General features: G+C 51.5%; 2 protein-coding genes across 2 annotated transcripts in view; one reads left to right on the top strand and one right to left on the bottom strand.

The window, feature by feature from the left end:
• The window catches only part of LOC149371544 (uncharacterized), a 159057-nt gene that overhangs the window by 139957 nt on the left and 5681 nt on the right, over positions 1-13419 (bottom strand). The window lies entirely within an intron of this gene.
• Positions 6068-11957, top strand: LOC149371545 (uncharacterized). Its single transcript, XM_089580416.1, has 2 exons — positions 6068-7209; positions 11877-11957. The coding sequence occupies exons 1-2, from the start codon at positions 6259-6261 to the stop codon at positions 11955-11957; spliced, it is 1032 nt and encodes a 343-aa protein (XP_089436542.1). The 5' UTR covers positions 6068-6258.

Below are 13419 nucleotides of genomic sequence, written 5' to 3'. Positions count from 1 at the left end.
CAGCAATTTTTTTGCAAGTGGACTAAACTGCCACTGTTTCGGAAAGACACTGAAGTTCAAATTTTGACTACAGATAACTGAGCTTCTATAAAGCGCATTAGAAAGATGCTTGCTGATAAAGATTCGTCAAGCAGCGTGCTTTAAATCCCAGGCATACCGCAACTTTATTAGAGCCGCTTTCAGAGCACCTTTGAACACTTCCCTGAGTGTATATGCAGGGGGCGCTTCTTTTCGCTCGGCGGTCACAGCAGTGTGTACTTCAATAAAGTTGCTGGCCAACGCGGGACGGGAGTCGCTGCGGGTCGCGTTACGACACCCCCGGCACCGCATCGGGGTCTCCTGTCACACATGACGTGAAAAACCACGGGTCCCATCCGCACGTTTGGATCCCAAACCGCGGCGGCGAATGCAGCAAGCCTTTCCCGAGCCCAGCTCGCTCTGTGAGGGCCGTTTCACATGCATGCGATTCTCGCCTGCGACGCTGCGAATTCTGTCGGTCTGCGACTGGGGAGGGCCGTAGGTCTAGCCGCAGACGGCCTGCGACCAAGTTCCGTCCGGTTGGAATCCAGTCGCAGCGTCGGTGTGTTCGCTCTGCGACTGACCAATGGGCAGCGCCGAGACGGCACGTGACGTGACGTCACGCGGGAGCAGCTGCCGCGGCCACGACCGGTCTCCAGGCGCGAGAGCGGCAACAACTCGCACGTGACGTGACGTCACACGCCGTCTCGGCGTGAGGTCACGTGGGAGCTGTTCCCGCGGCGTAAGCAAAACTGTTTATTGTAATCAAAACATACGAAATATTGCCTTGCATCTAAAAACACGCTGGTCATAACATTGCCAACACATTCCGTGCAGCGTTTCTGTCGCGTTTAATCGTGGGTTGCCTATGCGAACATCGAGCAACCTTGCGTGTCCCTCCGACCGAATTCGCTGGGTACGCGTTGCATGTGAAAGCACTGTGCGAAAATCGCACTGCGGCGTCACCGACTAGGCCGACTATTTTCGTTCTAGTCGCAGCATGTGAAACGGCCCTGAGGAGGACAGGAACAAAAATGGCCGGAGCACATGTATGACCTCCACGGCCGCGATTATGCAAAACAGTTCGGCAGACAAAAGTCAGGCGCGGAATAAGCCAGGCAGAACGCGCCTCTCTCTGCGCGCATCGCTGCCCGGTGGAGGCGGCCTGCGGCTTCGCCACAGGGCGTTTCGGCAGCGCCGCCGTGAACTCGTGCCAGCAGCAGTGGATGTCTGGGCAGAAGCAGGAAGAGTAGTACACGGCGCCCGTCCTCCTCGCCAAAGACGACGGTTCGGTGTTTTCGAGCAACGTGCACCTCAAACGGCCGCGTTCCCCATTTCTGCGTCCATTCCAGGCGAAACATGACCGCACTTTCTTTCACCAAAGATGTTCTGCAATTCCCAAAAATCGGCTCTTTCAGTCGGAAGAGCACTTTTTGCGACACAGCATTGTCAGATGTGTAGCGCGTCAGAATACAGCTAAGACGTGCTAACTAGTAGGCTGGTTAACTAAAAATTGCAGTACACTTTGGCAACTAAAGTGTTGAGAGGCGAAAGCCGAGGACACTATGCCGTGACGTCACACCGTAAGTGCTAATTATGCTTAATTACACATTTTCTCACCTAATTTGGCACCAATCCGACGTTTTTCCGACCATTCTGTGACAATTTTCACTATACCGTGATGACTTCCAGTGGATGTGACGTCACACCGTTCCTGCGGCTATATCGACGTCAGCGCTATTTCGACACAATTTCGACATGTTTGCCTATAATTAATTAACTAATTAATCTACAGCCACAAAATTTTGCTTCTGGGTTCATTTTTTCCTCCTCTATCTGAAACAACTGTTAGTTTTCATCTATCTTTTTTAGTTCCCGCGTTAAACGCGTGTGACACGCGTTGTTAACGGACGACAGTATGAGCCAGTATGAGCTTACGCCTTAATATTGAGTAGTTAACCTTTTAGCCATTATTGTTAGTCTTATTTGATGAGAGGAGTGCGGCCCACCGCGAGTAATATTCATATCAGTTTATAGGATTTCGAGAACCCATAGACAAATTTTGACTATCTCGACGAATACTACGTGCGCTGGAGGGGTTGCTTTGCCTGCAAGCTTCTCGAAAGCGCATAACTTTTGGAGCGACGTTGGCAAAATTTGTTGGGCCACAGCGCCGAGGGTCTCTTGATTTTTGAAATTTTATAAACTGATATGGATATCACTTACGGTGGGCCGCACGCCTCTCGGTAAATAAGTAGACTAATGTCTGACTTGGCGAAAATCGGAGTGGGTGAGAGAACAAACGCGCGTTAATGATATCCTATGTTGAAATCAAGAGGAAGCAGTGGGCTTGGGCAGGGCATGTAATGCGAAGGCAAGATAACCGCTGGTCCTTAAGGGTAACGGAGTGGACTCCAAGAGAAGGCAAGCGTAGCAGGGGGCGGCAGAAAATTAGGTGGGCGGATGAGATTAAGAAATTTGCGGGAATACGGTGGGCGCAACTGGCGAGGGACAGGGTTAATTGGAGAGACATGGGAGAGGCCTTTGCCCTGCAGTGGGCGTAATGAGGCTGATGATGATGGTGATGACGACTTAGAATGAGCAGGCAGCGACAAAGTCTTCAAGAAATGGGTAAAGACAGGGGATGGAGCTGAGACGAACGGTTACTTTCACTCTTTTTTTTTCACTTAGGAACCTGTTGACCTTCTTGTTTTTTATTCCAGTAATGACGCATCCTAGCGGACGAAACTAGGCCTGCAGATGTGTGGAGCGGGAGAGAGCAAAGCAGCTGCACGCCGTGGGGGCGCTTCTGCTGCACAACACACCACTTCGATGGGGACTGGAACAGGTTCGAATCTGCCTCTTCATAGCAAGGACTGTGAACAAAACTCCTGCCGGCCCATTCTTGAAAAAAACATTGTTCTAGGTAGAGGCCATGATCGAGTGTCCCGTGAATTAAAAGAAGCTTTTTTTGATCAGAAAAAAGGGCGTAAATGCTGTTAGCGATGCATCTATCTTCTTGTAGAAAACTGAGGAATGCTTTTTAGAAAGGTTTTCCTGAGTACGAACATGTGTACAGGTGTTTTTTTCCCCTCTATGTAATCTGAATTGTTCAGTGCACAGGCCTTTTTTATCAGGGTTTTCTTGCCTCACGTGTTTTTTTGTTTTTTTTACTGCATTTGTTAGATTTTTATGCAATACCGTTTTGTTACCATGCTGTTGGATTCCATTCAGTCATGTTTCTTTGGCCCTATACACCAAGTGTCATGATTTTTAATGTTCTCCCGCCGCTTTTATCGTTTTTAGCTACGTCGTGTTTTAAGTCTTTGTGTCTTCTATCGCTTTTATGACCCTTTACATCATTCTGACGTTTGCTGCAGCTGTTAGGTGGTGTGACGGTGCACCTATATATTACGTGTTTCTTTCAATAAAGGATCAGTTGTCAGTAGCGCGTTGTCCTGTCCACCTGATTGTCTTGTGTTTTGAGCTAACTTTTGTACGTCGAACGCCACTGCACTCCGAGAGCAGGATGCTGCCTGGCCACGCTCGTTTTCACATCTTTCTCGTACGTCAACTACGTTTCCCACAGCTGCGGCTGCCGGAGCTGGCCGACGGAGAGGCCCAACCTAAGGCCCGCGTGGAAGAGAACGCGAGATACCAAGCTAAATTTAATACCGAGACACGACGCTTCGCTGCCGCCATCGCAGTGCACGGAGGGAGTAACCAATGTCCCTCCAGGAAGAAACTCCTTCCTCCGCCCTCACTGAAGAAAAAACAAATGCTGCAGGTGTTCGCAACGCGGAAGCCCATTCATGCACAACTGCAGTGTGGACACATCTTGCACACAATGCTGTCGACAAACGCAAAACAACTGCGTACGCTTACTGCACGATGCCTAGTAAACAGCAAGAGCAAGCGGAAACCTTGCCCGTTCTAGTGCGCGAGCACTTTGACCGCCGTTCCCCGCATTTAGACGTTGTGTGCTTGTCTGAACCCGGTTATGTGGCACGCTGTTTATCGTGCCTAGTGTGTATCTGTCCGTCTCTCTGTGCGTGTGTGCGTGCGTGCGCGTCTGAATAAAGGAAGTTGTTTCTTGACCATGTGTCAACTCCGTTCCGTTTATGTTCTACCGGATCCATCTGATATTCACCGCCTGCTTACGCAAGGTGCTTACACAATTTTACAGTTTACACGATTTATAAAAATAGGCTTCTTCAGTTAGAAGAGTGCTTTTTTTTTTGGGGCCCAGCATTTTCAGCGGTGAAGTACATCGGAATACAGCTAAGACGTGCTAACAGGCTGGTTAACTAATATTGAATAGTTAACTTTTAACTATTGCTGTTAGGCTCCTTAATTACTCACAGGCGTGTTGCTCAAAGTAAGCAATATCCATGTTGGGGCTGTGGACCAACAAATTTTGAATATTTCGACGAGTTAGGTGCACTGGAGAGGTTGCTTTCCCTGCAAGCTTCTCGAAAGCGCATGCATTATGGCGCGGTGCAACCGAATTTTGTTGGGCCACAGCGACGAGGGTAACCGTGTTTTAGAAATTCTAAAAACTGATATGGATATTACTGACGGCGGGCTACACATCGCCCAGTAATTAGGGAGCCTAACAGTAATAGTTAAAAAGCTAGCAATTCAATGTTAGTTAACCAGCCTGCTAGTGTTAGCACGTCCTAGCTGCATTGTACTGCGCCGCTGACAGTGCTATGCGGAAAAAGCACTCTTCTAACTCAAAAAGCCTAGTTTTCAAAATTGTGTAAAGCCTTAGGTGAAACACCTTGTATATAACTGCACAAAAGACGAGGACATGGGCAACAAGGAACACACAAAACATATACTATACATATATACAGGGTGACTTGGACCAAGGTTTAAAAAAAACCTAAGCGTTCTTCAGAACTGAAATCACGTGGATATCGTTAGGGTTTATCTAAAGTTACAGTACCATATTTTTCGCTTCTCCTATTTGAATAATTAGTCGAGATAAATAAATTAACTTTTTAAATATAGACTGACACGTTCAGCGTCAATAAGAAAGTTGTGGAGCTCCACAAATATTGTCCAACCCCGGCACTTGCAACGAGACAGACTTAGCGTGGCCGTTTTTATTCGAGAAAAACGAAAGCCCGCGGAGTTCTAAAAAAATAAAGCACGTGACAGCGCGCTCCGTCAGCGGCTCGGTGCGCTCGAATGCGCCGCGATTACAGCGCTTTCATCCGTGCTTTGTAATAAACATCACTCGCTTCGCGCCTTTCGTGTTGCTCAAGACAGCTTCGTGTTGTGCTTGGTTCCGAGATAAGCGCCAGTGGGTAAGGGCGGCAGCCGAAAGAAATCGCGGCTCCCGTTTCTGCTGCGATAACTGCGCTCTCACGTTAGCGGAATGCATGCGGAGGAACGATGACAATCTCATGGGTTCGAATTTGAGAGCAAGATACCAACAAGCAAAGACGCATATAACAAGCTATATTTAAAAAGTTAATTTGAAGTGCCTTGGCTGGACAATATTTGTGCAGCTCCACAACTTTCCTATTGACGCCTGAACAATTCAAGCTATATTTAAAGAGTCAATTTTTTCACCTCGACTAATTACTCAAATAGGACGAGCGAAAAAAAAATGTACTGTAACTTTAGATAAAGCCTAACCACATCCACGTGATGTCAGTTCTGAAGAACGCTTAGATTTTTTTTAAATCTTGGTCCAAGTTAGCTGGGACACCCTGTATACATATAAGCGACCTGCCCACCGTGTCAGGAGGCAGCTCATTTAATCGTGAGAGCCGCAATCGGCAGCCGCGCGTTGGCGGAGCAGATGCGCAAGGCCACCGCCACTGGTGCTCCGTCGAAGGTTGAGACTTCACACATACCTCGGGATTTCCAGCTTTGCTAGTGATAGCGCTTTCGCACCAAACGCTGCGCGAAAATAATGAAGCGCACATACACACACTGACACCGACTACACATGACGAAAGATGACCCAAATCAGTGAGAACAGATATGGTCACCTGAGCGCCCGCACCATAAACATATATATATATATTGTCAGTGGACAACGAAGAAGACAGTGCTGTGCTCGTGCAATGAGCGCGAAGAGGACGAAGTGTGATCTGTGCGCCGTTGGCCGGCAGTGGTTCGATTGAGCTGCTGTGAGCTGCTGTCAGCATCCCTCAGTGACTACTTCTTGTGTGCCTACATTTACGTAACATCTCTTGGTGGAGGTGCGGGGTACGAGCCGCCATGCCGCTGACCCGACGAGCCGACGAGCCGACGAGCCGATCCGTCGAGATAGCTACCGACGCGCCTGCCACGCCAACTGTCGTCCTAGCCCACCCTCGAGACCCGGGCACATTCTGCGGTACCGATGGCGTGGACGTCGAAGACTGGCTCTCGCTGTACGAGCGTGTGAGCACACACAACCGGTGGGACCCCACGATGAAGTTGGCCAACGTCATTTTCTACTTGACGGGCACTGCAAGGGTCCGGTTCGAGACACACGAGGAAGAACTGACCAGTTGGGACCTGTGCAAGCAGAAGCTTACCGAATTGTTCGGTAAGCCATTCGGACGTCACCTGGCTGCGAAGAAGGAGCTTGCATGCCGCGCACAGTCCTCAACAGAGTCATATGTGTCTTATATTCAGGACATTTTAGCCCTCTGCATGAAAGTTGATTCCGCCATGTCAGAGAGTGACAAAGTAGGTCACGTTCTCAAAGGAATTGCAGACGACGCCTTCAACTTGCTGGTGTACAAGGACTGTGGAACGGTTGACGCCATCTTAAAAGAATGCCGCCGCTTTGAACAAGCGAAAAGCCGCCGTATTTCCCCTCAGTTCACGCGGTTGCCGAATACGGCGGCAACGTCGTCCTGCGTAGACTCATCCCAACCGTGCTCCCTGCCAACATCCGACAACCTGACACGACTTGTACGCCGAGAACTAGAGGCAGTGTCTCCCACAATTTCCCAATTATCGGTACCGGACAGTGCCCCTGCAGTATCCCTTATACAGGCTGTTGTCCGACAAGAATTCGCCAATCTCGGGATCCGACCTGTATGCTCCATTAGTTGCCCAGATGCTCGCAATGTGTCTCCCGTGCTCGGTGCCCGACATCCGTACCACACTCGCCGCAGCCGCAACCCGGATGAGTGGAGAACACCTGACGACAGGCCCATCTGTTTTAACTGCTCCCGAGTTGGTCCCATCTCTCGACACTGCCGAAGCCGTCCGTCATCGACCTACCGCCGCTATCCTGATTCTTTCTATCCCCGCCGCTCGTCGTCGCCCCATGAACCACAGCTCGCAAGCTCCGACGCTCAGGCCCCTCCAACTAACCGCTCGTCGTCTCCTTACCGTCGTCGATCTCCGTCGCCCCAAACTCGACGCCCATCATCTCCTGGCCCGTATGCTCGATCCCGTTCGGAAAACTGATGGCTGCAGCGTCTGGAGGTGATGCTGCTCCGACGACCGACCTTGGAAATCCTCCTTTGACTCTACAAGCCCGACGGAATATACTTAGCGTAGACGTGGACGGGATCCCTGTTACCGCTCTCATCGACACGGGAGCGCACGTCTCCGTTATGAATGCCTCTCTACGCCGTCGCCTAAGGAAAGTGCTCACTCCTGCCCACTCCGCTGTTGTTCGTCTCGCCGATGGCGGTACTTCCGCTGTCGTTGGAATGTGCACAGCCCGTGTGTCAATCGCCGGCCGCCATACTTCGGTTCTCTTCACTGTCCTCGAACACTGCCCTCATGACCTCATCCTTGGCCTTGACTTTCTTTCCGAACATTCTGCCCTCATTGATTGCGCCACAAGTGTCGTTCAGCTCGCCCTACCTTTTAACGAGGAGCCACCGGCTCCAGTTGTCCATCGCCTATGTACCGTGGATTTTGTCCGCCTGAACCCCGAAGCCGTCACTTACGTATCATTCTCTTCCGTCCCACCAGTTCCCGATGGCCAATACATCGTTACTCCAGCCCTTGATGTGCCTCTCACACGGAGTGTTGCCCTTGCACATACAGTGGTCACTATGTTTGCCAATCGAGCGTCCCTTCCGATCCTCAACTTTTCATCGCACATTCAGCCGCTTCCCCAAGGCATGTCGCTCGCCACGCTGTGCCCTGCTTCCGACTGCGTTGTATCAGCTGTCACCGGCTGTGTACCTCCCTCGCCGAAATGCCCCGAGTCCGATGTCCTACCATCTGACCAATACGCAAAAATGATTGCCCCTGACCTCTTACCAGCACAAACTCACGACCTCAGGTGTCTTCTTTCCTCATTTCACGACATCTTTGACTTCGACAACCGCCCTTTGGCTCGGACCTCTGTGGTTACGCATCGCATTAACACCGGTGACGCCGCTCCTATCCACAGACGTCCGTATAGGGTCTCCAGTACAGAACGGAACATCATTCAGCAGGAGGTGGACCAAATGCTTACCAAAGACATTATAGAGCCCTCGTCGAGTCCTTGGGCCTCACCAGTTGTCCTAGTTAAAAAGAAAGACGGGAGCTGGCGCTTTTGCGTTGATTACCGGCACCTTAACCGCATCACGAAAAAGGACGTGTATCCTCTCCCCAGAATTGACGACGCTTTGGATTGCCTTCACGGAGCCAAATTTTTCTCTTCCATCGACCTTCGATCCGGCTATTGGCAAATTGCTGTGGATGACCAAGACCGTGAAAAGACTGCATTCGTCACACCAGACGGCTTATATCAGTTCAAAGTTATGCCGTTCGGTCTCTGCAATGCGCCAGCTACCTTCGAGAGAATGATGGACTCCTTGCTTCGAGGATTTAAATGGGTTACATGCCTGTGTTACCTAGACGACGTCGTGGTTTTTTCGCCCTCATTTTCCACGCACCTCGAACGACTGACGAGCATTCTTTCTGTCTTCCGTAAAGCCGGGCTGCAGCTCAACTCGTCGAAATGCCAATTCGCTCGTCGCCAACTGACCATCCTTGGACATCTGGTCGATGCCTCGGGTGTCCGCCCGGACCCTGCTAACGTTCAAGCTGTCAAAGACTTCCCTCTTCCGCAATCGTCCAGGGACGTACGCAGCTTTGTAGGCCTGTGCTCTTATTTCCGACGTTTCATCAAAAATTTTGCTGGCATCGCTCGTCCCCTCACCGACCTCCTTAAGAAAGACAGCCCTTTTACCTGGGGCCCTGCCCAAGGAGAGGCCTTTTCTTCCTTAATCCAATTGCTCACTTCCCCTCCTATATTGGCCCATTTCGACCCGTCGGCACCAACTGAAGTTCGCACAGACGCCAGCGGATATGGTATCGGCGCTGTGCTCGCCCAACGTCACCAAGGTCAAGACCGTGTCATTGCGTACGCCAGCCGTCTTCTTTCCACCGCCGAGCGCAATTACTCCATAACGGAGCGCGAGTGCCTCGCCCTTGTTTGGGCGGTCGCTAAATTTCGACCCTACCTGTTTGGCCGCCTTTTCTCAGTTGTGACGGACCACCACGCTCTTTGCTGGCTTTCTTCACTGAAGGACCCCACAGGCCGGCTTGGTCGTTGGGCATTGCGCCTGCAAGAGTACTCTTACACCGTTGTTTACAAGTCCGGGCGCCTACATCAAGACGCTGACTGCCTGTCTCGTCACCCTGTGGAGCCGCCAGATCCTGGAGACAATGACCTCGGCCCATGCTTATTCGCTATCTCCGATCTGCTTAACATCGCGGCCGAGCAACGGCAAGATTCCTCCTTGCGTCCCCTTATTGACCGCCTCACCTGTGCCAACCCCGATCCTTCGCTCCAACTCTTTGTCCTTCAGGATGACATCCTCTACCGCTGCAACCTTCGCCCTGACGGCCCTCCGCTCCTGCTCGTCGTTCCTCAGCGTCTCCGCTCGTCTGTCCTCGCGGAACTACACGACCTGCCCACCGCGGGACACCTCGGTGTCTCCCGCACGTACGATCGGGTCCGACGCCGCTTCTTTTGGCCCGGCCTTTACCGTAGTGTTCGCCGATACGTTGCCAGCTGTGACCTCTGTCAACGAAGGAAGCGGCCCTCCACTTTGCCTGCCGGCCTTCTGCAGCCTATCGACGTACCTCTGGAACCCTTTCATCGTGTCGGACTAGACCTCCTCGGACCTTTTCCTACGTCCAGTTCCGGCAACCGTTGGATCGCCGTCGCGACTGACTACGCCACTCGGTACGCTATCACACGTGCCTTACCAACCAGTTGCGCCACCGATGTCGCCGATTTCCTGTTGCAAAATGTCATCCTTCATCACGGTGCCCCACGCCAATTGCTGACGGACCGCGGCCGCTACTTTTTGTCCCGGGTAGTTGACGACATACTCCGGTCCTGTTCCACGCAGCATAAACTCACTACAGCGTACCATCCTCAAACGAACGGGCTTACCGAGCGCCTGAATAGGACCCTCACTGACATGCTATCCATGTACGTCGCACCCGACCATCGTGATTGGGACATTGCCTTGCCCTATGTAACATTTGCTTACAATTCATCGCGGCATGACACCACGGGCTATTCGCCTTTCTATCTTTTGTATGGCCGGCATCCTGCGTTGCCACTGGATACACTCCTGCCGCTTTCTTCGGCCTCGACCACGGAGTACGCACGTGACGCCATCGCTCAAGCAACCTCGGCCCGCGAAATCGCCCGCGACCGTCTCACCGCCTCCCAGGCCTACCAGAAGTCAGTTTACGACCGCCGACATCGCCCAGTCCACTACACGCCAGGATCACTCGTCCTCGTTTGGTATCCCTCTCGCCGTGTCGGCCTTTCAGAAAAACTCCTACATCAGTATAAGGGCCCTTATCGCGTGCTCCGTCAGGTGACCGACGTGACTTATGAGATTGCCCCCCTCGACCCTCCGTCGTCATCCACCCCCCCCCCCCCCTACCACTGACGTTGTTCACGTGGTTCGCCTCAAGCCATACCGTGCACCTGCTCCGTCTTCCACTTAGCATCGGGACGATGCTTTCGCCGCCGGGAGTTGTGTCAGTGGACAACGAAGAAGACAGTGCTGTGCTCGTGCAATGAGCGCGAAGAGGACGAAGTGTGATCTGTGCGCCGTTGGCCGGCAGTGGTTCGATTGAGCTGCTGTGAGCTGCTGTCAGCATCCCTCAGTGACTACTTCTTGTGTGCCTACATTTACGTAACAATATACTATGTATACTATCAGCTGGCAGCACGAGGCTGCACTTTGTTCCTCTCACAGAATAAAGATAATAGCACCGCCTGTTGGTATTAGACGCCGCGAGGCGTTGGGAATTGCGCACGAGGAAAAAAAAATTACCGAAGACAATTTGGAAATTCTAAAGTGTGCTTGGCGAAAGCCTTGTGGTCAACCGACTGCCCCTTCCCCGAACCGCTTGGCGCGGAATCACTGGGCCGCTTCGGAGCCATGCATCTTACTCACTCGACTGCAACGAGACGTCTGGCGAAGGAGCGGCGGTGCAGCTGCCACCGCCGACGCGCGCGCACTCGTTCTACCGCTACTGTGTGACGTCACGGTTACTATGCACAGCTGCGCCCCTCACCGGCGCGCCAGTTGCTAAGGGGGGGGGAGGAGGTTGCGCCGCTGCGCGGAGGAGAGGCCACAGTTGGAATGATTCCAGTGCACGGACGGACGCGACAGCGAGCATGAGCGATTACAGGCTTTCGCCTTAATAGTAGAGACAGGTGCTTGCAACTGCGCTAGTTGTAACGTCTCAATATTTTGTTGGCGCGCAGCTTTGAACTACGAGACGGACCCAGGCGAGCGGAAACAAAGTGGTACAGGTAATCCGCCTTGTTCACACGGCCTCTTTTCCTCTGCCCTCTTCCGAGCTCCGCTGGCTGAAAACGAACAGCCAGGTTCTCGTGAGCATGCGCTGTTCAGGCTGATGACAGGCGCAAGCGACAGATGACGGCCCGGGTGGATGGCGCGCCCAAGCGTGAAGCCACCGGAGACAGCCTTTGACAGTGAACTATAGTCTATAGATCGGACATCAACACGGTTTTTAGTTTCAGTTTCGATTCACTGATTTCACATTTTGTCTTTTCGTCGTCCTCGTCTGCGACAATACCCACGTGCTGCGCCGTCAACTGTACAATATCATAAAATTTTTCGGGAAAGACGTTTCAGGAAGAAGGGTCCTTTGCAACGCCATGGGACAATCGGACACACATGCACGGAGCTCTGTGTCGCCTCATTGTGCTACGAAAGACCCTTCTAAGAATATGAACCAGCATGCTCAGCGCCGTGTTTTGCTAAGTGCTTGAAGCTCTACCCTAATTTACGTCATGCCGCTAATGTGAGGGCATCGGATGCCTGAAACTCGAAACTACAGCTGCTTATACTCGATTGAGCGGCCGTTCGAGGGACGGGTGTCCGGATTTCCGCCGTCATTCGCCTTTTCTTCGGTTTTAAAATGACCTCACCCTCACCATTATTTCACCAGTGTCCCTTTGCACTAGAAAGAAATGGTAGCGTATTACGAACGCACCCCTTTACCGCGAGAGACTGAAACCTGCATGGCTGTTTTCCTCGGTTTCTCTGAAAATGCAGGGTTCTCCAAACTATGCTCACATTTCTCGCGTTCAGGATATCTTATCCCTTTCATACAGCAGCAGATATTACACCAGAACAAAGAAAAAAAAACTACTAACGAAAGGGCGAAAGACGCGCCTTTTTGCACCGAAAAGCACAGCAGACGCCCGCCTTCCGGGACAAGCCGTCCAACTTCCGGAGTCGTCAAGCACGCACCAGACACCGCGCATGCGCAACTGGCGCCTCATGGAAGCGTACCACGCCTGCTTCACCCACGTGCGTTTGTTTTCAAATGGTATAATGTTCAGCAGGCTAAAATTGCGCACTCTTTAGAGGGCGTGCCGCAAGCTAATCTGTTTCCCGAGCTATCCCCGGGCCCTATAGGTTTAGAAATAACGAATGCATTGTGAACGCATCTGCGGCAGACATAAGTAAAAAAAAAAATTAAAGGTTGGAGGGCTGGTGGCTAAAACGCAGGGCGATGACCTAAATATACCGGGTGTCCCAGCTAAATGTAACCAACCTTTTAAAAAAGACGAAGTGTCCTAGTCCAGTGAAACCAACTAAAGGTTGTTCAGAGTCGCATGGCCTAGTCTCGGGTATTTTTTTCATTCTTCAAAGTTAATTAATTAGTTAAGCTTAATTAGCTAACTTTTTAATTATTGACTTCAGGAAGAAAGTGTCAATGAAAATGTTTTAGATCGCCTCTAAAAACCGCTAGTAGTGCTGTTTCCATCACGGTACGATTTACGTAGCTGCATTCACGTGGCCAGCTGCTCGCTCGCATCTCTGCCCCAATGTGCACCAGAAGTCTCATCGAGGAGAGGACTTCAGGAAAACAGGATTTTATTCCCTAAGGTGCATCTTGGGACGTTGAAGTGGCAAAGTTGTC

The sequence above is a fragment of the Amblyomma mixtum genome, chromosome 1 (genome assembly GCF_055824585.1).
Source record: "Amblyomma mixtum isolate Tamu chromosome 1, ASM5582458v1, whole genome shotgun sequence".
NCBI classification, from domain to species: domain Eukaryota; kingdom Metazoa; phylum Arthropoda; class Arachnida; order Ixodida; family Ixodidae; genus Amblyomma; species Amblyomma mixtum.
This window is presented reverse-complemented; position numbering and strand designations above follow the sequence as displayed.

What these genes read in the sequence shown, in the direction of transcription:
- LOC149371545 (XM_089580416.1), top strand. Translation starts at nt 6,259, where the DNA reads ATGCCGCTGACCCGACGAGCCGACGAGCCGACGAGCCGATCCGTCGAG. An exon ending in TCTGTTTTAACTGCTCCCGA is followed by an intron (nt 7,210 to 11,876) that starts GTTGGTCCCATC and finishes TGCGCTGTTCAG; the next exon opens with GCTGATGACAGGCGCAAGCG.